The sequence below is a fragment of the Bufo bufo genome, chromosome 7 (assembly GCF_905171765.1).
Source record: "Bufo bufo chromosome 7, aBufBuf1.1, whole genome shotgun sequence".
NCBI lineage: Eukaryota > Metazoa > Chordata > Amphibia > Anura > Bufonidae > Bufo > Bufo bufo.
This window is the reverse complement of record NC_053395.1, coordinates 1,093,804-1,121,356: the sequence shown is the minus strand read 5'-3', so window position 1 is coordinate 1,121,356 and position 27,553 is coordinate 1,093,804. Positions and strand designations below refer to the sequence as shown.

Sequence of the window (27,553 nt, the reverse complement as noted above, 5' to 3'; positions counted from 1 at the left end):
GGGGTGCGAGTGACGGGGGGGCTGTATACGAGCCTTATATGGGGGGGTGCGAGTGATGGGGGGGCTACATATGAGCCTTTTATTGGGGGGTGCGAGTGATGGGGGGCTACATATGAGCCTTATATGGGGGGGTGCGAGTGATGGGGAGCTGTATATGAGCCTTATATTGGGGGGAGTGCGAGTGATGGGGGGGCTACATATGAGCCTTATATGGGGGGGTGCGAGTGATGGGGGGGCTACATATGAGCCTTATATGGGGGGGGAGTGAGTGACGGGGGGGCTGTATACGAGCCTTATATTGGGGGGTGCGAGTGATGGGGGGGCTACATATGAGCCTTATATGGGGGGGTGCGAGTGATGGGGGGTCTGTATATGAGCCTTATATGGGGGGGTGCGAGTGACGGGGAGCTGTATATGAGCCTTATATGGGGGGGTGCGAGTGACGGGGGAGCTGTATACGAGCCTTATATGGGGGGGTGCGAGTGATGGGGGGGCTGTATACGAGCCTTATATGGGGGGGGTGCGAGTGACGGGGAGCTGTATACGAGCCTTATATGGGGGGGTGCGAGTGACGGGGGGGCTGTATACGAGCCTTATATGGGGGGGTGTGAGTGATGGGGGGGGCTACATATGAGCCTTATATTGGGGGGAGTGCGAGTGACGGGGGAGCTGTATACGAGCCTTATATGGGGGGGTGCGAGTGATGGGGGGGGCTACATATGAGCCTTATATTGGGGGGAGTGCGAGTGACGGGGGAGCTGTATATGAGCCTTATATGGGGGGGTGCGAGTGACGGGGAGCTGTATACGAGCCTTATATTGGGGGGTGCGAGTGATGGGGGGGCTGTATACGAGCCTTATATGGGGGGGTGCGAGTGATGGGGGCTACATATGAGCCTTATATGGGGGGGTGCGAGTGATGGGGGGGCTGTATATGAGCCTTATATGGGGGGGTGCGAGTGACGAGGAGCTGTATATGAGCCTTATATGGGGGGGTGCGAGTGACGAGGAGCTGTATATGAGCCTTATATGGGGGGGTGCGAGTGACGGGGAGCTGTATACGAGCCTTATATGGGGGGGTGCGAGTGACGAGGAGCTGTATATGAGCCTTATATGGGGGGGTGCGAGTGACGGGGAGCTGTATACGAGCCTTATATGGGGGGGTGCGAGTGATGGGGGGGGGGGCTGTATACAAGCCTTATATGGGGGGGTGCGAGTGACGGGGGGTCTGCATACGAGCCTTATATGGGGGGGTGCGAGTGATGGGGGGGGCTACATATGAGCCTTATATGGGGGGGTGCGAGTGATGGGGGGTCTGCATACGAGCCTTATATTGGGGGGTGCGAGTGATGGGGGGGCTACATATGAGCCTTATATGGGGGGGTGCGAGTGATGGGGGCTACATATGAGCCTTATATGGGGGGGTGCGAGTGACGGGGGGGCTGTATACGAGCCTTATATGGGGGGGTGCGAGTGATGGGGGGGCTACATATGAGCCTTATATGGGGGGGTGCGAGTGATGGGGGGGCTACATATGAGCCTTATATGGGGGGGTGCGAGTGATGGGGGCTACATATGAGCCTTATATGGGGGGGTGCGAGTGACGGGGGGGCTACATATGAGCCTTTTGATGGGGGGGCTACATATGAGCCTTATATGGGGGGGTGCGAGTGACGGGGGGGCTGTATACGAGCCTTATATGGGGGGGTGCGAGTGATGGGGGGGCTACATATGAGCCTTATATGGGGGGGGGCGAGTGACGGGGGGCTGTATACGAGCCTTATATTGGGGGGTGCGAGTGATGGGGGGGCTACATATGAGCCTTATATGGGGGGGCTACATATGAGCCTTATATGGGGGGGTGCGAGTGACGGGGGGGCTGTATACGAGCCTTATATGGGGGGGTGCGAGTGATGGGGGGGCTACATATGAGCCTTTTAGTGGGGGGTGCGAGTGATGGGGGGCTACATATGAGCCTTATATGGGGGGGGGCGAGTGATGGGGAGCTGTATATGAGCCTTATATTGGGGGGAGTGCGAGTGATGGGGGGGCTACATATGAGCCTTATATGGGGGGGTGCGAGTGATGGGGGGGCTACATATGAGCCTTATATGGGGGGGAGTGAGTGACGGGGGGGCTGTATACGAGCCTTATATTGGGGGGTGCGAGTGATGGGGGGGCTACATATGAGCCTTATATGGGGGGGTGCGAGTGATGGGGGGTCTGTATATGAGCCTTATATGGGGGGGTGCGAGTGATGGGGGGTCTGTATATGAGCCTTATATGGGGGGGTGCGAGTGATGGGGGGGGCTACATATGAGCCTTATATGGGGGGGTGCGAGTGATGGGGGGGCTACATATGAGCCTTATATGGGGGGGAGTGAGTGACGGGGAGCTGTATACGAGCCTTATATTGGGGGGTGCGAGTGATGGGGGGGCTACATATGAGCCTTATATGGGGGGGTGCGAGTGATGGGGGCTACATATGAGCCTTATATGGGGGGGTGCGAGTGATGGGGGCTACATATGAGCCTTATATGGGGGGGTGCGAGTGATGGGGGCTACATATGAGCCTTATATGGGGGGAGTGCGAATGACGGGGGGGCTACATATGAGCCTTATATGGGGGGGTGCGAGTGACGGGGAGCTGTATACGAGCCTTATATTGGGGGGTGCGAGTGACGGGGGGCTACATATGAGCCTTATATGGGGGGGTGCGAGTGACGGGGGAGCTGTATACGAGCCTTATATGGGGGGGTGCGAGTGATGGGGGGGCTGTATACGAGCCTTATATGGGGGGGTTGGAGTGATGGGGGGGCTACATATGAGCCTTATATGGGGGGGTGCGAGTGATGGGGGCTACATATGAGCCTTATATGGGGGGGTGCGAGTGACGGGGGAACTGTATACGAGCCTTATATGGGGGGGTGCGAGTGATGGGGGCTACATATGAGCCTTATATGGGGGGGTGCGAGTGACGGGGAGCTGTATACGAGCCTTATATGGGGGGGTGCGAGTGATGGGGGGGCTACATATGAGCCTTATATGGGGGGGTGCGAGTGATGGGGGCTACATATGAGCCTTATATGGGGGGGTGCGAGTGACGGGGGAACTGTATACGAGCCTTATATTGGGGGGGTGCGAGTGATGGGGGGGCTACATATGAGCCTTATATGGGGGGGTGCGAGTGACGGGGGGGCTGTATACGAGCCTTATATTGGTGGGTGCGAGTGACGGGGGGCTACATATGAGCCTTATATGGGGGGGTGCGAGTGACGGGGGAGCTGTATACGAGCCTTATATGGGGGGGTGCGAGTGATGGGGGGGCTGTATACGAGCCTTATATGGGGGGGTTGGAGTGATGGGGGGGGCTGTATACGAGCCTTATATGGGGGGGTGCGAGTGATGGGGGGGCTGTATACGAGCCTTATATGGGGGGGTTGGAGTGATGGGGAGCTGTATACGAGCCTTATATGGGGGGGGGGGAGTGATGGGGGGGCTACATATGAGCCTTATATGGGGGGGTGCGAGTGATGGGGGGGCTACATATGAGCCTTATATGGGGGGGTGCGAGTGACGGGAGCTGTATACGAGCCTTATATTGGGGGGGTGCGAGTGATGGGGAGCTGTATACGAGCCTTATATGGGGGGGTGCGAGTGATGGGGGGGCTACATATGAGCCTTATATGGGGGGATGCGAGTGATGGGGGGGCTACATATGAGCCTTATATGGGGGGGTGCGAGTGATGGGGGGGCTACATATGAGCCTTATATGGGGGGAGTGAGTGACGGGGAGCTGTATACGAGCCTTATATTGGGGGGTGCGAGTGATGGGGGGGCTACATATGAGCCTTATATGGGGGGGTGCGAGTGATGGGGGCTACATATGAGCCTTATATGGGGGGGTGCGAGTGATGGGGGCTACATACGAGCCTTATATGGGGGGGTGCGAGTGATGGGGGCTACATATGAGCCTTATATGGGGGGGGTGCGAATGACGGGGGGGCTACATATGAGCCTTATATGGGGGGGGGCGAGTGACGGGGGGGCTGTATACGAGCCTTATATTGGGGGGTGCGAGTGACGGGGGGCTACATATGAGCCTTATATGGGGGGGGGCGAGTGACGGGGGAGCTGTATACGAGCCTTATATGGGGGGGTGCGAGTGATGGGGGGGCTGTATACGAGCCTTATATGGGGGGGTTGGAGTGATGGGGGGGCTGTATACGAGCCTTATATGGGGGGGTGCGAGTGATGGGGGGGCTGTATACGAGCCTTATATGGGGGGGTTGGAGTGATGGGGGGGCTACATATGAGCCTTATATGGGGGGGTGCGAGTGATGGGGGCTACATATGAGCCTTATATGGGGGGGGGCGAGTGACGGGGGAACTGTATACGAGCCTTATATGGGGGGGTGCGAGTGATGGGGGCTACATATGAGCCTTATATGGGGGGGTGCGAGTGACGGGGAGCTGTATACGAGCCTTATATGGGGGGGTGCGAGTGATGGGGGGGCTACATATGAGCCTTATATGGGGGGGTGCGAGTGATGGGGGCTACATATGAGCCTTATATGGGGGGGTGCGAGTGACGGGGGAACTGTATACGAGCCTTATATTGGGGGGGTGCGAGTGATGGGGGGGCTACATATGAGCCTTATATGGGGGGGTGCGAGTGACGGGGGGGCTGTATACGAGCCTTATATTGGGGGGTGCGAGTGACGGGGGGCTACATATGAGCCTTATATGGGGGGGTTGGAGTGATGGGGGGGCTACATATGAGCCTTATATGGGGGGGTGCGAGTGATGGGGGCTACATATGAGCCTTATATGGGGGGGTGCGAGTGACGGGGGAACTGTATACGAGCCTTATATGGGGGGGTGCGAGTGATGGGGGGGCTGTATACGAGCCTTATATGGGGGGGTTGGAGTGATGGGGAGCTGTATACGAGCCTTATATGGGGGGGTGCGAGTGATGGGGGGGCTACATATGAGCCTTATATGGGGGGGTGCGAGTGATGGGGGCTACATATGAGCCTTATATGGGGGGGTGCGAGTGACGGGGGAACTGTATACGAGCCTTATATTGGGGGGGTGCGAGTGATGGGGAGCTGTATACGAGCCTTATATGGGGGGGTGCGAGTGATGGGGGGGCTACATATGAGCCTTATATGGGGGGGTGCGAGTGACGGGGGGGCTGTATACGAGCCTTATATGGGGGGGTGCGAGTGATGGGGGGGCTACATATGAGCCTTATATGGGGGGGTGCGAGTGACGGGGGGCTGTATACGAGCCTTATATGGGGGGGTGCGAGTGACGGGGGAGCTGTATACGAGCCTTATATGGGGGGGTGCGAGTGATGGGGGGGCTGTATACGAGCCTTATATGGGGGGGTGCGAGTGATGGGGGAGCTGTATACGAGCCTTATATGGGGGGGTGCGAGTGATGGGGGAGCTGTATACGAGCCTTATATTGGGGGGGTGCGAGTGATGGGGGGGCTGTATACGAGCCTTATATGGGGGGGTGCGAGTGATGGGGGGGCTGTATACGAGCCTTATATGGGGGGGTTGGAGTGATGGGGAGCTGTATACGAGCCTTATATGGGGGGGGGGGGGTGATGGGGGGGCTACATATGAGCCTTATATGGGGGGGTGCGAGTGATGGAGGCTACATATGAGCCTTATATGGGGGGGTGCGAGTGACGGGGAGCTGTATACGAGCCTTATATTGGGGGGGTGCGAGTGATGGGGAGCTGTATACGAGCCTTATATGGGGGGGTGCGAGTGATGGGGGGGCTACATATGAGCCTTATATGGGGGGGTGCGAGTGATGGGGGGGCTACATATGAGCCTTATATGGGGGGGGGCGAGTGATGGGGGGGCTACATATGAGCCTTATATGGGGGGAGTGAGTGACGGGGAGCTGTATACGAGCCTTATATTGGGGGGTGCGAGTGATGGGGGGGCTACATATGAGCCTTATATGGGGGGGTGCGAGTGATGGGGGCTACATATGAGCCTTATATGGGGGGGGGCGAGTGATGGGGGCTACATATGAGCCTTATATGGGGGGGTGCGAGTGATGGGGGCTACATATGAGCCTTATATGGGGGGAGTGCGAATGACGGGGGGGCTACATATGAGCCTTATATGGGGGGGTGCGAGTGACGGGGGGGCTGTATACGAGCCTTATATTGGGGGGTGCGAGTGACGGGGGGCTACATATGAGCCTTATATGGGGGGGTGCGAGTGACGGGGGAGCTGTATACGAGCCTTATATGGGGGGGTGCGAGTGATGGGGGGGCTGTATACGAGCCTTATATGGGGGGGTTGGAGTGATGGGGGGGCTGTATACGAGCCTTATATGGGGGGGTGCGAGTGATGGGGGGGCTGTATACGAGCCTTATATGGGGGGGTTGGAGTGATGGGGGGGCTACATATGAGCCTTATATGGGGGGGTGCGAGTGATGGGGGCTACATATGAGCCTTATATGGGGGGGTGCGAGTGACGGGGGAACTGTATACGAGCCTTATATGGGGGGGGGCGAGTGATGGGGGCTACATATGAGCCTTATATGGGGGGGGGCGAGTGACGGGGAGCTGTATACGAGCCTTATATGGGGGGGTGCGAGTGATGGGGGGGCTACATATGAGCCTTATATGGGGGGGTGCGAGTGATGGGGGCTACATATGAGCCTTATATGGGGGGGGGTGCGAGTGACGGGGGAACTGTATACGAGCCTTATATTGGGGGGGTGCGAGGGATGGGGGGGCTACATATGAGCCTTATATGGGGGGGTGCGAGTGACGGGGGGGCTGTATACGAGCCTTATATTGGGGGGTGCGAGTGACGGGGGGCTACATATGAGCCTTATATGGGGGGGTTGGAGTGATGGGGGGGCTACATATGAGCCTTATATGGGGGGGTGCGAGTGATGGGGGCTACATATGAGCCTTATATGGGGGGGTGCGAGTGACGGGGGAACTGTATACGAGCCTTATATGGGGGGGTGCGAGTGATGGGGGGGCTGTATACGAGCCTTATATGGGGGGGTTGGAGTGATGGGGAGCTGTATACGAGCCTTATATGGGGGGGTGCGAGTGATGGGGGGGCTACATATGAGCCTTATATGGGGGGGTGCGAGTGATGGGGGCTACATATGAGCCTTATATGGGGGGGTGCGAGTGACGGGGGAACTGTATACGAGCCTTATATTGGGGGGGTGCGAGTGATGGGGAGCTGTATACGAGCCTTATATGGGGGGGTGCGAGTGATGGGGGGGCTACATATGAGCCTTATATGGGGGGGTGCGAGTGACGGGGGGGCTGTATACGAGCCTTATATGGGGGGGTGCGAGTGATGGGGGGGCTACATATGAGCCTTATATGGGGGGGTGCGAGTGACGGGGGGCTGTATACGAGCCTTATATTGGGGGGTGCGAGTGATGGGGGGGCTACATATGAGCCTTATATGGGGGGGCTACATATGAGCCTTATATGGGGGGGTGCGAGTGACGGGGGGGCTGTATACGAGCCTTATATGGGGGGGTGTGAGTGATGGGGGGGCTACATATGAGCCTTTTATTGGGGGGTGCGAGTGATGGGGGGCTACATATGAGCCTTATATGGGGGGGTGCGAGTGATGGGGAGCTGTATATGAGCCTTATATTGGGGGGAGTGCGAGTGATGGGGGGGCTACATATGAGCCTTATATGGGAGGGTGCGAGTGATGGGGGGGCTACATATGAGCCTTATATGGGGGGGAGTGAGTGACGGGGGGGCTGTATACGAGCCTTATATTGGGGGGTGCGAGTGATGGGGGGGCTACATATGAGCCTTATATGGGGGGGTGCGAGTGATGGGGGGTCTGTATATGAGCCTTATATGGGGGGGTGCGAGTGATGGGGGGTCTGTATATGAGCCTTATATGGGGGGGTGCGAGTGATGGGGGGGCTACATATGAGCCTTATATGGGGGGGTGCGAGTGATGGGGGGGCTACATATGAGCCTTATATGGGGGGGTGCGAGTGATGGGGGGGCTACATATGAGCCTTATATGGGGGGGTGCGAGTGATGGGGGCTACATATGAGCCTTATATGGGGGGGTGCGAGTGACGGGGGAACTGTATACGAGCCTTATATTGGGGGGGTGCGAGTGATGGGGGGGCTACATATGAGCCTTATATGGGGGGGTGCGAGTGACGGGGGGGCTGTATACGAGCCTTATATTGGGGGGTGCGAGTGACGGGGGGCTACATATGAGCCTTATATGGGGGGGTGCGAGTGACGGGGGAGCTGTATACGAGCCTTATATGGGGGGGTGCGAGTGATGGGGGGGCTGTATACGAGCCTTATATGGGGGGGTTGGAGTGATGGGGAGCTGTATACGAGCCTTATATGGGGGGGTGCGAGTGATGGGGGGGCTACATATGAGCCTTATATGGGGGGGTGCGAGTGATGGGGGCTACATATGAGCCTTATATGGGGGGGTGCGAGTGATGGGGGCTACATATGAGCCTTATATGGGGGGGTGCGAGTGACGGGGGAACTGTATACGAGCCTTATATTGGGGGGGTGCGAGTGATGGGGGGGCTACATATGAGCCTTATATGGGGGGGTGCGAGTGACGGGGGGGCTACATATGAGCCTTATATTACATACCACGTCAGAGGGTTAATTGTACTCGCTGCTCTTTGAAAACCAGGGGTCTTCTGTCCGGCCGGTTCACCAAAAGGAGTGACCCCCAAGGTGCACCGAGCTATGTGGCCCTGCCCATGGTGCACTGCCTTATTAACCCCTTGATGCCCAGCGCCATACATGTACGGCGCAAGGTCCGCGGGGCTCTGGAGAACCATCGGGGGAGTCGCGGCACCGGCAGGTGGCCCTGCGGGGTAAGGGCAGCATAGTGCTGCGATTGGCTGATCAATGAGACCGGCACATTGCAGCGCAGGAAGCTGTCGGAGGCATCGGGGGAGGTGGCCGGTGGTCTCCTCCGAGGTGAGGCAGGGGACACCAGTGTTTGGGGTCCCCTGCCAGCGCTGTGATTGGCTGGAACAACGCTCCAGGGAGGCCATTCTAGCCGGTGACTGCGTGCTGCTGTGGATTGCTGGGACTTGTGGTGCACCAAATTTAACCCCTTTGCTGCTGAAAAGAACAACCTCATCTGGAATAGCTGCACAGATGTTTTATTTTTTTTCATTTTGCAGCTGTTCCAGATCCCTAAACCACCCTTCGTCCCTTCCCGCCCCCCCCCCTTTTTTTTCACGGATGCCATTTGGTCCGTGCACCATTTTCTGCTCTGCGTGCGAGCTGTGCCCACCTGCCTGATCAGCACCTGCCGATTATTTGTGCTGATTTTTTTGTTAAAATAATAAGTAGTTAGGGCTTTATTTAAAAAAAAAATTAAAAATATGTACTTCTATATTTCTATATACATAGATATAAGTAAAGTTTTTAGCCAGTGTTCACTGTAGTGAATTTTTATACTACACGATCTGTGTGCGCGCGATCTGTGTGCGCGCGATCTGTGTGCGCGCTGCATTGTGCTCAGTAGCATCTGCACATTTTTTATTTTTTTTTACATTTTATTTTTGGTTATATAACATCATCTGCGTCCGTGCATTTTGCAACCATTGAGCGCCGATCAGTCGTGTCCGTTACTGATCGCGTCTGCTCAGTCTGCACTGCAAGTTTGTTTTTGTTGCAGAAACCTTTTTTTGTGCAGAATTTTTTTTTTTCAAATTTTTCTTCTAAATTCTAATTTCCAATTTACTACAAGCCCCTTCACGTGTGACAACACTACACCCCCCCCCCCTCGCACTAAATAAAGGTTTCCACGTTTCACACGTCACACCCCAATAAAATAAAAAAGGCCGGTCCGTCCCAATGACTGTACTCGGCTGACGAGGCACACGCTATGCTTGCCTCCGATACTGAGTCTGCCAGTGAGGAGGCCACTTTCCTCTACTCCCTCCTCATCCGCTGATGAGGGACCCTCGCGAAGGCAGCCCCCCAGAGTGAGCCCACATGGACCCCACCCACTGACCATTATCAGCCCCAAATTCCTGAGTTTGTGGGAAACTCCGGAATACAGATAGACTGAGCGGGCTTCACAGAAATCCAAGAACCCCACCTCGCCATACGCTGGACCCCAAGGTTGGACCCCAGTAGATGCAGCAGAGATGATGACGTTTTGGGGCTCGTGCTGCATACGGGCGTAGTAAAGAAGCCAAACGTCAGACAATATTGGAGTTCGGACGTTTTCTACCAGACTCCGGTTTACAGTCAGACCATGATCCGCAAGCGATTTGAATCAATCCGAAAATTCCTACACTACAACGACAATGCACAGCGCCCACCCCAAAACGACCCAACATTTCACCGTCTGTTCAAGGTTAGGCCCGTCCCCGACCACTTTAACACCAAGTTTGCTGATATGTACAACCCGATAAAAATGTCAGTGTAGATGAGTCCCTATTACTGTTCAAAGGGAGGGTTAGATTCCGCCAGTGCCTGCCTAGCAAACGGGCAAGGTATGGCATAAAGATGTACAAACTCTGTGAGAGTAGCTCCGGGTACAGCCACAAGTTCCGCGTTTACGAAGGGAAAGATTCCCGCATAGAACCCCCAGAATGCCCCCCCATCCTAGGAGTTAGTGGCAAGATCGTGTGGGACTTACTGCACCCACTGCTGGATCGGTGTCACCACCTCTATGTGGATAACTATTATCCCAGCATGCCCCTATTCAGGTCCCTAACTGCCAGAGGTACTGTGCGCAAAACCAGAGAAGCCTCCCTAGATCCCTGGTAGGGCAACCACTGAGAATGGGTGAAAGCAGGGCTCTCCTCCATGAGAACATGGACAAGAGGGACGTCCTTGTACTGACCACCATTCACACGAACACCAGCTCGCCTGCCCCTGTGCGAGGTACCACAACCACTGAGAATGGGTGAAAGCAGGGCTCTCCACCATGAGAACATGGACAAGAGGGACGTCCTTGTACTGACCACCATTCGCACTAACACCAGCTCCCCTGCCCCTGTACGAGGTACCACAACCACTGAGAATGGGTGAAAGCAGGGCTCTCCTCCATGAGAACATGGACAAGAGGGACGTCGTTGTACTGACCACCATTCACACTAACACCAGCTCCCCTGCCCCTGTGCGAGGTACCACAACCACTGAGAATGGGTGAAAGCAGGGCTCTCCTCCATGAGAACATGGACAAGAGGGACGTCCTTGTACTGACCACCATTCACACTAACACCAGCTCCCCTGCCCCTGTGCAAGGTACCACAACCACTGAGAATGGGTGAAAGCAGGGCTCTCCTCCATGAGAACATGGACAAGAGGGACGTCCTTGTACTGACCACCATTCACACTAACACCAGCTCCCCTGCCCCTGTGCAAGGTACCACAACCACTGAGAATGGGTGAAAGCAGGGCTCTCCACCATGAGAACATGGACAAGAGGGACGTCCTTGTACTGACCACCATTCACACTAACACCAGCTCCCCTGCCCCTGTGCAAGGTACCACAACCACTGAGAATGGGTGAAAGCAGGGCTGTCCTCCATGAGAACATGGACAAGAGGGACGTCCTTGTACTGACCACCATTCACACTAACACCAGCTCCCCTGCCCCTGTACGAGGTACCACAACCACTGAGAATGGGTGAAAGCAGGGCTCTCCACCATGAGAACATGGACAAGAGGGACGTCCTTGTACTGACCACCATTCACACTAACACCAGCTCCCCTGCCCCTGTGCAAGGTACCACAACCACTGAGAATGGGTGAAAGCAGGGCTGTCCTCCATGAGAACATGGACAAGAGGGACGTCCTTGTACTGACCACCATTCACACTAACACCAGCTCCCCTGCCCCTGTACGAGGTACCACAACCACTGAGAATGGGTGAAAGCAGGGCTCTCCACCATGAGAACATGGACAAGAGGGACGTCCTTGTACTGACCACCATTCGCACTAACACCAGCTCCCCTGCCCCTGTACGAGGTACAACCACTGTCCCCAAACCAGTTTGCATCCTTGATTACAATAAGTACATGGGTGGGGTGGATCTTTCAGATCAACTTCTGAAGCCCTACAGTGCCACACGAAAAACAAAAGTGTGGCACAAAAAGCTGCCCGTGCATCTCGTATAGATGGCAATGTACAATGCGTACATCTTATTTCAGTCTGCAGGCCACAGAGGAGCTTTCCCTCAGTTCCAAGAGGTGGTTATCAAGGCCCTAATTTATCAAACCCGGGGAGGGTCCCAGTACTTCAGGAAGTCATGGTGCCCGTGTCGTACCAGGGCAACATTTTCCAGGTCAAGTCCCCCTGACAGCAAGGAAGAGAAGGACCCAAAAAAGATGGAGGGTGTGTTCCAAAAGGGGGATAAGGAAAGACACCATTTACCACTGTGAAACCTGCCCTGTGCATGCAGGAGGGCCTCCGAGTCTGCCGCCACTCCATGGAGTATTCATTCCATCCATGATGCTCCCTGTAATATTTCTCGCTTACAGATCCACTTTCCAACAACCACTACATATTCTTTTCTGTGAGACAACGTGCCCTTTCCACCCCTTAAAATGTCCGTACGGGGGTGCTCTTTCCAAAATGGGGTCACTTCTTGGGGTTTTTCATTTCTGGGGACTTCAATAATTTTTTTTAATGCGACATGTCTGCCAATTCAGGCCTGCAAAATCCATATTAAGGGTCCATTCACACGTCTGCAAAATGGGTCCGCATCCGTTCTGCAATTTTGCGGAACAGGTGCGGACCCATTCATTTCCGATAGGGCTGGAATGTGCTGTCTGCATCCGCATTTGCGGTTCCGCACTTCCGTTCCGCAAACAAAATAGAACATATGGCGCTCCTTCCACTCTGAAGCCCGCTGTGCGCCCATTCTATCGTTTTGAGCACACATGGGGTGTTTCTGTAAACTCCAAAGTCAGGGTGATAGATTTTGAGTTTTTTTTTTGCTGTTAACCCTTGATGTGTTGCAGAAAAAAATTGATTAGATCATCAGCATCTGATCGGCGGGGGTCTGACACCCGGGACCCCCGCCGATCAGCTGTTTGAGAAGGCAGCGGTCTTCTCACTGTTTACCGCTGGCCCAGTGATGTCACGACTAGTATCAACTGGGCGGGGCTAAGCTCCATTCAAGTGAATAGAGTTTAGCCCCGCCCACGCTACTTGATACTAGTCGTGACGTCACTAGGCCAGCGGTAAACAGTGAGAAGGCCGCGGCGCTGCTGGAGTGTCGCTGCCTTCTCAAACAGCTGATCGGCGGGGGTCCCGGGTGTCAGACCCCCGCCGATCAGATGCTGATGATCTATCCAGAGGATAGATCAGCAGTTAAAACAAAGTGCAGAACCCCTTTAATTCTGGTGGGGCACCTAAAGGGTTAACAAAGTTAGTAAAATCAGATTTGATTATCTTGAGGGGTTATTGTTTCTAAAATGGGGTGATTTATGGGTGGTTTCTATTATGTCAGCCCCAGAAAGTGACTTCATAACTGAGCTGGTCCTGAAAAAACTGGGGTTTGGAAATGTTCTTAGAAATTGTAAGATTTGCTTCTAAACTTCTAACGTCCCCAAAAAATAAAATGTCATTTTCAAAATGATCCAAACATGAAGTAGACATATGGGGAATGTAAAGTAATAACTATTTTTGGAGGTATTACTATCTATTATAAAAGTAGAGAAATGGACATTTGCAAATTTTTCGAATTTTTTGGTAATTATTTTTTACTTTTATTTATTTTTTTACTCAATTTTACCAGTGTCGTGAAATACAATATGAGACGAGAAAACAATCTCAGAATGTCCTGGATAAGTCAAAGCGTTTTAAAGTTATCACCACATAAATTGACACTGGTCAGATGTGCAAACAATGGCCGGGTCCTTAGGGTGACAAAGTCCCGGTCCTGGAAGGGTTAAGGAGCATTTCTCAGGACTGGAGGACGTCACAGGAAGGGTTTTGTTGTGTTTTGGGGCGCCTACTCTACGTGGCGGTATGCTTCCATATTCCCTTTCTCCCGCGGTGATAATCACCCGATCATTGGAGTGGAGATGTCCTCTGTATAGACCGGCAGTGGAGACTGTGGAGGAACGTGTGAAAACCTCAGGACGGTTACAAGGACCCATGGCCTTCTGATCCCCTCGATCAGGTGGGTGCGGGCACAGGAGCACTGTCTGTACATTGGTATGAGCTGGGAATCCCTGGGCACTCGTCGGTATAGCGGCTGTGTACTGCAGCCTCCCCGGCCCACTGCCTGCATGCTGACAGTACCAGTTACATGGCTTCTTAATGGAGTCAAAAAAACTGCTGAGACTGAAATGTGGGAAAGAAACTGGTAAAAGATCTTCTCTGTTCTCAGGGGGGTGTCCAGCACGGTGCGGCGCTGCATCCACAGAGACACCAGACGGCAGTATGCCGTGAAGATCATTGAGGTGACACCAGAAAGGATGAGTCCAGAACAGCTGCAAGAGGTCCGACTGTCCACTGCCAAGGAAATGGAGATCCTACACCAAGTTTCCCAACATCCCTTCATCAGTACGTGTCTGACCCAACACTTAAGATACCGTAATTAATATGTCCACCTCCTTGGGACTCTCCTTCCATCACCTACCTCCTATATTCCTCTCCTACGTCCACCTCATCGGGACTCTCCTTCCATCACCTACCTCCTATATTCCTCTCCTACGTCCACCTACTCGGGACTCTCCTTCCATCACCTACCTCCTATATTCCTCTCCTACGTCCACCTCATCGGGACTCTCCTTCCATCACCTACCTCCTATATTCCCTCTCCTACGTCCACCTACTCGGGACTCTCCTTCCTTCACCTACCTCCTATATTCCTCTCCTACGTCCACCTCATCGGGACTCTCCTTCCATCACCTACCTCCTATATTCCCTCTCCTACCTCCACCTCCTCGGGACTCTCCCTCCATCACTTACCTCCTATATTTACCTCCTCGGGACTCTCCCTCCATCACCTACCTCCTATATTCCTCTCCTACGTCCACCTCCTCGGGACTCTCCCTCCATCACCTACCTCCTATATTCCTCTCCTACGTCCACCTCCTCGGGATTCTCCCTCCATCACTTACCTCCTATATTCCTCTCCTACGTCCACCTCCTCGGGATTCTCCTTCCATCACCTATCTCCTATATTCCTCTCCTACGTCCACCTACTCGGGACTCTCCCTCCATCACCTACCTCCTATATTCCTCTCCTACGTCCACCTACTCGGGACTCTCCCTCCATCACCTACCTCCTATATTCCTCTCCTACGTCCACCTACTCGGGACTCTCCCTCCATCACCTACCTCCTATATTCCTCTCCTACGTCCACCTCCTCGGGACTCTCCCTCCATCACTTACCTCCTATATTCCTCTCCTACGTCCACCTCCTCGGGACTCTCCCTCCATCACCTACCTCCTATATTCCTCTCCTACGTCCACCTCCTCGGGATTCTCCTTCCATCACCTACCTCCTATATTCCTCTCCTACGTCCACCTCCTCGGGATTCTCCCTCCATCACTTACCTCCTATATTCCTCTCCTACGTCCACCTCCTCGGGACTCTCCCTCCATCACCTACCTCCTATATTCCCCTCCTGTGTCCACCTCCTCGGGACTCTCCCTCCATCACCTACCTCCTATATTCCCCTCCTGTGTCCACCTCCTCGGGACTCTCCCTCCATCACCTACCTCCTATATTCCTCTCCTACGTCCACCTCCTCGGAACTCTCCCTCCATCACCTACCTCCTATATTCCCCTCCTGTGTCCACCTCCTCGGGACTCTCCCTCCATCACCTACCTCCTATATTCCCCTCCTGTGTCCACCTCCTCGGGACTCTCCCTCCATCACCTACCTCCTATATTTACCTCCTCAGGACTCTCCATCACTTACCTCCTATAACCATTTCCTCTCCTGTGTACTTCTCAGGACTGTCAGTCTCTTGCTCTGTCTCCTCTTAGTTTTTTGCTCCATGACCTCTTCTCTCTGTTTTTTCTTGTAGTCACACTGATTGATTCATACGAGTCCTCCACATTCATATTCCTGGTTTTCGACTTGTGAGTATAAGATCAGAATATCACGTGGAAGCTTCCAGTTGTCTTTGTGCGTTTCACTAGGATGGTGTTTCTTGGTCAGGATGAAGAGGGGCGAGCTGTTTGACTACCTAACAGAGAAGGTGACCTTGAGTGAGAAGGAGACCAGGTGGGTTCCTCTGTGCTGCTGCTGCGCTCTCTGGTTGTCTCTACACTTTTGGGGAAGTGTTTGTGGTCTCTGCCATGCTTCAGCATCCACATCTGGGGTTTGGTTCTTCAGAAAGTGATGCTTTAGCTTTTCTCTGACTTGGCATGATCTCTGCTGTGGTTACTGACTGGGTCACAGGACTGACCTCCCTTGGATTTGTAGTCCTCACTAAACTGTTTTATGTAGAATTCTTAAAACGGATTGGTCGGTATTTCTGTCTCTGCACTAGAGCCTTACACGGTCTCTTCTCGAGAGCAATCACAGGGAAACAAAAGAAAAAAGAGGTTGAGGGATGATCACTGGATATATACCCAGGGAGGTGCCCAGAATAGATCTAGTGTCAACTTGACGGGCGCCAAGAGGGGGATTTTAGTAAAAAATGCTTAATAGGAAGGCTGCTGAGTGGTCCAGGTGTAGTGATGCTCACACCCAATAATAAGTAGAGTAACTGGAGGTCCTCATTCAAGTTAAGGGGGCCCAGGGGACTGGTGCCTTCCAAAAGACTTGAATTGACCGTGTTGGTCCACTTTTTAGCGCCACTCCAAATAAAAATTAAAAATGCTAAGAGGTGCCAGTAGGTTTATGCTGTAAAATATAGAATCGATAAAATGAAATGAATAAAAATGTGGGAATCCAAATGGGAGGTAGTGACATCAGGGCAGTGTCACTTCCTGAATCCAAATGGGAGGAAGTGACATCAGGGCAGTGTCACTTCCTGAATCCAAATGGGAGGAAGTGACATCAGGGCAGTGTCACTTCCTGAATCCAAATGGGAGGAAGTGACATCAGGGCAGTGTCACTTCCTGAATCCAAATGGGAGGAAGTGACATCAGGGCAGTGTCACTTCCTGAATCCAAATGGGAGGAAGTGACATCAGGGCAGTGTCACTTCCTGAATCCAAATGGGAGGAAGTGACATCAGGGCAGTGTCACTTCCTGAATCCAAATGTTACTTCCTCCTATTTGGATTCCCACAATTTTCCCGCCTTTTTTGATGTGTACAATCCTATTTAAGGGTATAAATACTAGCATTGTATGAGTATATGGTATTATTGTATTACTCCTGAGGAAGGGGGCACTGTTTCTGACCCCCGAAACGCGTTGAGTGCTGTGTTTTTACCCGATTAAAGAATATTGACCAGGCGCTGGACACCCGGCTGCCGTCATGATTACCATTCTACAAGCGGACCCGGCCGGGGGGCTCTGTCTGAAGGGGTCTTGAGCTTTATCCAACAGACATCCCCCTAGTGAAGGGAGTTCTACGTTAAAACTTTTTAACCTTCATATAATATTTTACTTGGTATTTATTCATTTCATTTTATCCATTCTATATTTTACCTTTATGGATATAATTTTTTTATGCATACGCTTCTACATGCGGTTTATAACTGTCCGAATACGCGGTTTCTATACAGCATAAACCTACTGCCACCTCTTAGCTCTTTCTAAGTTTTATTTGGAGTGGCGCTAAAAAGTGGACCAACACGGTCAATTCAAGTCTCTTGGAAGGCACCAGTCCCCTGGGCCCCTTAACTTGAATGAGGACCTCTTCTCGAGAGGCCACTGTCCTTAGAAGCAGGCCTCTGCTGTGACCTTTGTGGACTCTAATGTAATTCTCCTTATCCAGGTGCATCATGCGTTCTCTGTTGGAGGCGGTCTCGTATCTACACGCACATAACATTGTTCACCGTGATCTGAAACCAGAGAATATTCTCATGGACGACTGTCTGAACATCAAGCTTTCTGACTTTGGCTTCAGTTGTGTTTTGAAGCCTCAGGAGAAGCTGCGAGGTGCTTTCATGTTCTTTCACTTTGATACTCAGATAATAATGATGTCTGTCGGACCAGAGCTGTTGCGAGGTCTCGTGGTGTTCACCTCCTTGGTCCCTCTTCCCTGCCCGTTAATAGCACCCATCATTTCTGATCTCTTCTTTCTTCCATGTGGCTGTCAGAACTCTGTGGGACACCAGGATATTTAGCTCCAGAAATCCTCAAGTGTTCAATGGACGAAACCCACCCAGGATATGGAAAGGAGGTGGATCTGTGAGTATCTGAGACGGCTGTATGATTGCGAGTACTTGCATACATACACCGTGGTAATGCTTGCTGCAGGCATGGTCTCTACCTAGGAAATACTTCTCGATCCTGTTTTATAGGTGGGCATGTGGGGTGATTATGTTTACGCTCCTGGCTGGCTCGCCTCCATTCTGGCATCGTAGACAAATGTTAATGCTCCGCATGATTATGGATGGACGCTATCAATTCAGTTCTCCAGAGTGGGATGACCGATCGGCGACATCAAAAGATCTGGTAATGCCACAGGAGCCGCAGGGTACTGTTAGGTAGACAAATGCTCAACGTATCTATCTGAGCTTCTGCTCTTCTTACGTCTTCCCCTTAGATCTCCGGTCTTCTTGAGGTGTCACTAGAGAAGCGTCTTACAGCAGACCAAGCCCTTCAGCACCCATTTTTTCAAAGTCACCAACGAGGCGGTGGCTCCACGGTCACTCCATATCACCGCTTCCGGGTAAGTCTGCTCTGCATCCTCCAGTCACTCGTCTACAGCAGTGCCTTTGCGTTATTTGTTAAGTTCTTGGTAATGGTCATGTCTTCACAGATCGCGGCTTGGACCGCTTTGGCTTGTGTCCGCATTCTTGTTCGATGGCGACGAGCTCGGCCCATTACCCGTGAGCTTCTCATAAGAGATCCATACGGAGTAAAGGGCATCCGGAGACTTATCGATGGCTGCGCTTTCCGGATTTATGGGCACTGGGTGAAAAAGGGAGAAAGACAGAACCGCGCGGCTTTATTTCAGAATCAGCCGAAAGCCCTTTTATTAACGATGGGGGATGATGAGGACCATGATGGCGAACTGTAAGTGATGCAAAAACAGGGTCTGAAGAGTAAGAGGATCTGTCTGCTGCAGGACTGTTTACCCATCAAGCGTCGGCATCACGGGTCACACTGCAGCCAGCCGCACAATATCCTTCTGAGGGATAGCCGCACTGCCATCTACACACTAATTACCTGTCATCTGGATCTCCATAAGACCACACGCAGATGAAGAACGCTCGGCAGCAGATCTGTGCCATGTGAACGGGGCCTGCCCCCACATTCTCCTGGGTTAGTACACCAACCTGGAAACTAGTGTACACCCCATTGTCCAGATTTTACTGTTAAAGGGGTTGTGTCACTGACGTAAATGTATCCTGCCCCACAGATATGGCTGGCAGCTACCTCCCCCAATCCCGACATTGTGCCCTGTGGGTAATCCGTTTTTGCTTGCGTCCTGTAGTGGGGCCTTGGAATACAGGACGCACATGCTCACTGCGCATCTATTTCTTCTCTTCAATAACCCCCTCCTCCAGCTGCGTGTCAGTGACGGACGGACGACCACCTATTATAAATCCAGTTACACAGATCACTGACTGAACTGGTTACTGTTACACAGGACACATCTCGCCGCCCTCTGGTCCGAGGACCGCAGTCACGTGACAAACCCGGACGTGGGATTCAAGCATGGGGGATAAGAGAGAACTAGGAGTAGTTATGGCACAACTCCTTTAATGCTGTATGACTTGTATACGTGTCGCCATGTCTATGTACATGATCAGGCTGAGATCGCGGCCAGGCGGACCGGAGCTGGTGATCGCTCTGATTGGCTAGTCTGTACAACCAGAGGATTCCAATGCTGCGGTCACTGACAATACACTGCCATCAGACCCACTGGCTCTTCAAGAACTAAGTGGGGCTGGGTACAGAAAGTGTTAAAAAATAAATAAAAATGTCAATAAAAAAACATAGCTTTTTCCTACATTCACGCATTTTTAATTGGTTAAAATACACTGCGTATGATTGTTATCTCTGCGTCCGTAACGATCTGATCGATAAAATGATCACGTGGTGAATGCTATAAAAAAAATACGGAATTGCTATTTTTGCCCATTTCACCTTCCAATAAATGGTATAAAAAGTGACAAAAAAGTCATATGTACCCCAAAACGGTACCCATAAAAACTGAAGCTGAAAAATTTGTAAAACATGTAAAAAAACGATATAAATATAACCATATTGACCCACAGAATAAAGTTCTATAACCTATACCACACAGAGAATCTCACAAAAAATGGAAATTAAAAACACTGACAGAATTGCAATTTTTGCCCATCTCCCCTCCCAAAAAAGGTTAAAAAAAAAAGTGATAAAAGTCCAATAAAATGGTACAAAGAAAAAAACTAAAACTACAGCTTCTCCCACAAAAAAACAACCCCGAATACAGCTCGGTCAACAAAAAAAAAAAAAAGTTATGGCCCCTAAAAACAATTTAGGCAAAATCTATGTTATAAAATCCATATTGCTCCTTCCCTTCTGAGCGCTGCCATGTCCCCACACCGCAGTTTACCACCACAAATGGGTAAAATGCATAACAAGTTGTGGGGGCACTGCCTCCTGCTACCCTTTCTCATTTTGACAGCCACGTGTTTCTATATTCTATGAAACGCTTGTTGGGTCAGTAAACTCGCCACACCCCTAAAAGAATGCCTTAAGGCAGGCATCCTCAAACTGCGGCCCTCCAGCTGTTGCAAAACTACAACTCCCAGCATGCCCGAACAGCCTACAGGTATCCGCATACAGCAGGGCATTGTGGGAGTTGTAGTTTTACAACAGCTGGAGGGCCGCAGTTTGAGGATGCCTGCCTTAAGGGGTGTAGTTTCCAAAATGGAGTCAATGTTTGGTGGTTTCCTCTCTAGGGGTACCTCGGGGTCTCATCCCAGCAAAATCTGCCCTCCAAAAGCCATATGATGCTCCTTCCATGCTAAGCCCTGCGGTGTGCCCATATTGGGGTGCTGCAGTATTCAGGAGAAAACGGATCACAAATGGCGGGCTGCACTTTCTCCTCTTACCCCTTGTTAAAATGAAAAATATGGGCCTAAAGTGACATTTTCTTGTAAAGTATGTAATTTTTTGTTTTCATGGCCAAGTGTTAATTTTTTCTATGAAACAAAGTGCTCACTACCCCCGTTGAAATATTCCTGGGGGAAGGGGGTGTAGTTTCCAACATGGGGCCACTTTTTGGATGTTTTCACTGTAGGGGTACAGCAGGAGGTCTTCAAATGGTACATGAGCCCAGAAAATTATTCCAGCAAAATCTGCCCTCCAAAAACCATTTGGCGCTCCTTGCCTTCTGCGCCCAGCCGTGTGCCCGCACAGCAGGTTACCACCACATGTGGGGGGGTGTCTGTAAACTTCAGAATCGGGGTAATAGATATGGAAGTGTTGTAAAACCTTGCTGTGTTACGGGAAAATTGGTTTGAAAGGGAAAATTTGCAAAAAAAAAATTGAAATGTCTCCTATTTTCCTTGAATTCTTGTGGGACACTTAAAGGGTTAAGGCTACTTTCATATCTGCGTTTTTGCTGGATCTGTCATGGATCGGATCCGGTCACATTATCTCTAAAATAGCCATGATGCCGGATCAGTATTCTTTTGTGTCGGAGAAAACGGATCTGTCACCATTGACTTCCGTTGTGCTTTACGCACTCAAAAACGCTGCTTGAAATGGAATGCATTCTGGGGACTCCGTATTGTCCCCATTGACCAAGCTGAAGCGTTTTCTTCTAGTATTGAGATCCTAGGACGGTAAGGAAAACATGGATGTGAAAGACGCCTAGCGCAGGGTTGAGGGGAACCGTTTCTACAATGGGCTCATTTATGGGGGGTTTGTTATCTAATCCCCACAAAGTCACTTCAGAACTGAATTGGTCCTTAAAAAAAGGTTTTTGGAACATTTCTTAAAAATATTAGTTTGCTTCTAAGCCCTCTAACGTCCGAAAAAATAAATAAATGCCATTTACAAAATGCTGGCCACATGAAGTAACTCGGGGAATGTGAGGTCCGAACTGTCTGTCATAAAAGCATTTTTGGTAAATTTTGGATTTCTTAATAAATAAGGGTGAAACTTATGGACACAGATTTACCAGTAACAGGAAGTACAATCTCCGAATCGGTTTGAGAAGTAAAACCATTCCAGTTATTACCACCTAAAGGGCCACAGGTCAGATTAGCAAAATGTATCCTGGTCCCGTCTGAGACAATGGGGGGTGGGGATGCCCCCATTGTCTGATAGGTGCGGGCAACTCTGGGACTTGCACCTACACCAAGAACGGACCCCTGAAAGTTGTGGAGGGCCCACTGTGCATGCGCAACCGCCCTCCACTTATTTCTATGGGGGCCACCGAGTGCTGGCTCGGCTATTGCCGTTGGCCCCATAGAAGTGAATGAGAGCGATGGCCGGTCATGTGCAGTACGCTCCCTTTCGCTACTGTGCGGAGAGCGCTTGGCGGTGGCCGGGTCCTCTGGCAACCACCTCCCGGCTCCGTTCTTAGTATAGGTGCGGGTCCCAGGTGGGATATCCTAGCAATATACCCCCATTGTCTGAGACGGGAATACTCCTTTAAGGTGAGAAATGGCTTGGTCCTGAAAGGGGTTAAAGACGCGCCCAATTCTGGAGCATCTATTCCTATGGCTCCATGTTCTGCCGTTCCTTTATTATTTCTACTAGAAGTTATGAAAGAATAGTCTGCAGTGAGGGTACAGAGGGGTGTTACCAGTTAGGGGTGTACCTGCACTGAATAGATAGTCAGCAAGCTGGGATTCCGCCATGATGGCTCCTGGATCCATCCCCCAGGGGACGACTGCAATTAAAGGTACTGTGACCACCAGGGGACGGGATATTATCCCAGGGGACCCTACATCCAAACTCCCTGGGACCCTCTACCCTGAGGGCGAAAGGGGTTAAGGACTAGTTCTGGACAACCAATCCCCCTCAGCCATTGGTGGTCAAGCAGATGGGCAATGTCTTGATGACTGAGGAGACCGCGGGGAAGAGGACACACTTGGACCAGGTCTTCTTTTCCTGGTTACAGGAGACCACATGAGCCCCGGCAAAACATGCAGTCCCCAGCCCCTCCATTGCTGGACCAAGGGGACAGCAGCTCTCCTCTCCCTTCTGACATCTGGGCCAGATCCCCAAGTCCTCCATCGCTTGTCGTTGTGGACCCCCCGCCCCTGCCTGAACCTCCACAGCCCTGGGCGAGCTATTTTAGTTGCTTTCCTACAAAAGATGACTTTCGGGTTCTTATTTCTGAAGTTACGGAAGCCTGCAGAGCTGAAATCGCGGCAGTTCGCACCGATATTAAACAGGTGGTGGACCGGGTTGACTCCCTAGAAAATGCCCATGACAATACCAGGCAGTATATTTCCACGCTTCATGAATCCATTTCTGCCCAAACGGCTGTGCTCAGCGGTATGGGGCGGCATTTAGAGGACTTGGATAACAGAGGGCGCTGGAATAATATCCCGAGTTCGGGGTCTTCCTGAGGCCACCGGCGACGAGGATCTCTTTGCTATACTGGAAGCCATCTTTAACATGATCCTGGGGCAACCATCATCGCACAAGATCAAGCTGGACAGAGCTCATAGAGCACTCAAGCCTAAGGGATCTGCGGCGCGTCCTAGGGACGTAATTTGTTGTGTCCACAATTTTGCCCTCAAACAATCCATCATGGCTAAGGCGAGAACTCTACGCAACTTTGACTTTGATGGCGCTCCTGTTCAATTGTTCCTGGACCTATCCTGGTTCACACTCCAGAAAAGGAGACACCTCCAGCCTCTCCTCATATTACTCAGGGACCGCCAGATCGCCTATCGCTGGGGATTCCCTTTCGCTCTGACGGTCCGTCATCAAGGAAGAACAGAGACTCTCCATTACTTTTCGGATCTTCAACCTTTCTGCGAGGCACTTGGAATGCCTATTCCTGACCTGTCGGACTGGGAGTTTGAGTCTCCAGCGCTTCCACCGCCCCGCATTTGGTCTCCTGTAACCAGGAAAAGAAGACCTGGTCCAAGTGTGTCCTCTTCCCCGCGGTCTCCTCAGTCATCAAGACATTGCCCATCTGCTTGACCACCAATGGCTGAGGGGGATTGGTTGTCCAGAACTAGTCCTTAACCCCTTTCGCCCTCAGGGTAGAGGGTCCCGGAAGGGTCCCCATTTTGATCACTTATTCCCTCTGTTTAGCCAATCATTGTTTTCTTGTTGCTACGTTACGGTGGAGGCCCTTAGAAGGCTCCATCTAGTTGTATCCTGTTTTAGTTTATATGTAAAATTGAGTAAGATGTCGCACTAAGAACACTCAAACGACACCAGGTGCTCCTGTAAATTGAGGCCACTCACTCAATTTAGAAAAGCATATACGTATATAGGTGAACAGGGCACTCAAGGATAGCTGCGACCGTGTATTTTAAGCAAAGATGAGCTTTATTGATAATATAAATATATTTGATGCATAAAACAATCAAGAATGCAGTAGAATAAATAGGTTATTAACAAATAAATATAATGAATATTCGACAGAGCAAAGGCTATTATTCGATTAATCAGCAAATATTCAATAGTCCAATATTGTAAATCTTGGATCCAATGATTGTGAACATCCAAAGACTTGTTTGCAATAAGTCTATTCGTTTTTTACTTTCATATTGAGACAACAGTCATATGCTTTGCAGTTATTCAAATAGTCGCGGCGGCGTCCCGCCAAAGCGACGTGAATGGCAGCAACTCACTGCTGAAAAGCTTGCAAGCGAATTAAGTCCATTACCTTTGTATCGACCAAGTGTTCGTCCGAAATAATCACAACAGCCTTCAAGTGTACTTACTCCCAGGATCTGCCTTTAGATGTTTGTAGCAGTATTCAATCAGGAGATTAAAGCCGGCTCTCTGTTCGGTTATGGTCGATTTAATGGTAAGGTAGGTTTTTCAGTACAAAGATGGGGTGTAGCACCAGACGCGTTTCGGGGTCCAACCCCTTCCTCAGTGGTATGCTTCACCCCATCCATAACCCCTCTTTTATACTGGATGTTACTTGTTTAACTTGGTCTCAATCCAATCTTCATTTCCTGTCTGTCGGTACTCAGGTGTTCCACATTGTATCACAATCACAAAGAGAGATGTCAGATGTGGAAACTAAAAAATACTTTTGCTGACTTTTGCAATACATCATATTTCTGCAATTTCACCCAGTTATATACTTTAAATTTCTACATCCATTGATGCAAAAAACGCATCTGGACACCATGCGTTTTTAATGCGGTTTCCATGCGTTTTTCGCATTTTCACTTAAATAAAGGTACATATTGCCCATCAACAATATATATTAATTTTAAAACATTGAGAACAATATCAAATACCATTTCTGTCTGTGATACTCTGGTATTCCACATTATATCACAATCGCAAAAAGAAATGTCATATATGGAAAATAAAAAATAAAAAATAAAATGTCATATGTGGAACCTAAAAAATGCTTTTGCTGGCTTTTGCAATTCATCACATTTCTGCAATTTCACCCAGTTATATACTTTAAATTTCTGCATCTATTGATGCAAAAAACGCATATGGACACCATGCGTTTTTGATGCGGTTTCCATGCGTTTTTTTTTTTAAAATTTTATTTATTTGTTTTTTTATTTTTTATTTTTTTGCATTTTCACTTAAATAAAGGCACATATTGCCCATCCACAATATATATTCGTTTTAAAACATTCAGAACAATATCAAATACCACTAAAAGTCTCTATTACAACTTTAAAAGGGAAATATAGACAGGATTATAATCTACCAAATGACTCCTAAATAAATATGTTAAAATGCACAAATTCTATAAAACTGTCAATATAGACATAAAAGATATAAAAATGATTCATGTTAATACGAGGGATGTGTTATGGGGGGCGCCCACGTCTAGAGGAAAAACCGACTGTAATATAAACAGTCAGTTAAACGTCGGCGCCCACCAATTACTTATAAGAATCCAAAGAGTTCAAACTCTGCATTGAGTCCTCTTGGTATCAGAGTATCGAATTCAAAGATTCGCTTGGTTTCAAGTCTCGACATCCTTTCAATATGGTTGCCACCTCTCCATTCTTTCTCCACTTTATCAATGGCTAAAAACCTCAAACCTGAGGGATCCTGATTATGTGTAATTTTAAAGTGGTATGATAGCGAATGGTTCTCAAATCCCTTCCGTATATTATTTATATGCTCCGAAATACGTTTTTTTAAAGATCTTTTAGTTCTGCCTATGTATAATAATTTACACGGGCATTCCATAGCGTAAATAACATTCTCTGAATTGCACGTTAGACACTCCTTTATTAGATGACGATGATTGTTATTAATGGACACCAGTTCGTTGGTTCTTTTTTGGAAAGATGTTAGTTTGCAGTTCCTACAGGTACCACACCTAAAAAAGCCCTGTAGACCTATCCAACTTGAAATGGTGGATTCCCTATTTAATTGTTTTTTCACCGTAGGGGCCACTTTTATACTTAAATTAGGTGCCTTTGTAAAGGTGATTTTTGGATTTACCGGCATTAAGGTTCCTATAATCTTGTCCTTTTGTAACAAATGCCAATGTTTGGTCACAATTTGGCGTATTTTTTTATAATCGTCACTAAAGGGCAAGATTAAACGTAATATTTCTTGGGGAGGGTCCACAGATTGTGTCTTCTCCCCAAAAAAGGATTTCCTATCCATATTGTTAACTTGCTCCAATGCTTTATCCAAAATTCCTGTGGGGTAGTTCTTCTCCAAAAATGTATCTCTCATCTCGTCAACCTCCAACTTATATTGGGTTTCCAATGTGCAATTCCTCTTAATTCTTCGGAATTGTCCTTGTGGGATATTTGATAACCAGCTAGGCAGGTGACAACTGTTAAATAAGATGTAACTGTTTTTGGCGGTAGGTTTAATGAAAGTACTGCATACTATATCTTGATTCACAATGCTAATATTCAAGTCCAGGTATTCTACTTTTTCCTGGCTTGTTACCCCTGTGAATTTGAGGTTTCTATCATTAGAATTAATATCTTTCAAAAATAATTGTAGACTCTCATTACCACTTTGCCAAACAAACAGGATGTCATCAATATAGCGTTGCCTACTCTTTGGATTCTTATAAGTAATTGGTGGGCGCCGACGTTTAACTGACTGTTTATATTACAGTCGGTTTTTCCTCTAGACGTGGGCGCCCCCCATAACACATCCCTCGTATTAACATGAATCATTTTTATATCTTTTATGTCTATATTGACAGTTTTATAGAATTTGTGCATTTTAACATATTTATTTAGGAGTCATTTGGTAGATTATCATCCTGTCTATATTTCCCTTTTAAAGTTGTAATAGAGACTTTTAGTGGTATTTGATATTGTTCTTAATG

General features: G+C 50.2%; 2 protein-coding genes across 2 annotated transcripts in view; one reads left to right on the top strand and one right to left on the bottom strand.

The window, feature by feature from the left end:
* PHKG2 (phosphorylase kinase catalytic subunit gamma 2) overlaps positions 1-19,881 on the top strand; it is a 33,210-nt gene extending 13,329 nt beyond the window's left edge. Inside the window, exons 2-10 of the mRNA XM_040441142.1 lie at positions 14,385-14,560; positions 16,038-16,092; positions 16,172-16,237; positions 17,903-18,066; positions 18,228-18,318; positions 18,432-18,585; positions 18,677-18,802; positions 18,893-19,464; positions 19,496-19,881. Coding sequence (XP_040297076.1) covers positions 14,385-14,560; positions 16,038-16,092; positions 16,172-16,237; positions 17,903-18,066; positions 18,228-18,318; positions 18,432-18,585; positions 18,677-18,802; positions 18,893-19,153 — 1,093 coding nt within the window. The 3' untranslated portion in view covers positions 19,154-19,464; positions 19,496-19,881. The remainder of the gene's footprint in view (positions 1-14,384; positions 14,561-16,037; positions 16,093-16,171; positions 16,238-17,902; positions 18,067-18,227; positions 18,319-18,431; positions 18,586-18,676; positions 18,803-18,892; positions 19,465-19,495) is intronic.
* The window catches only part of LOC121008516 (TBC1 domain family member 10B-like), a 959,042-nt gene that overhangs the window by 594,789 nt on the left and 336,700 nt on the right, over positions 1-27,553 (bottom strand). The gene's annotated exons all lie outside the window — the stretch shown is intronic.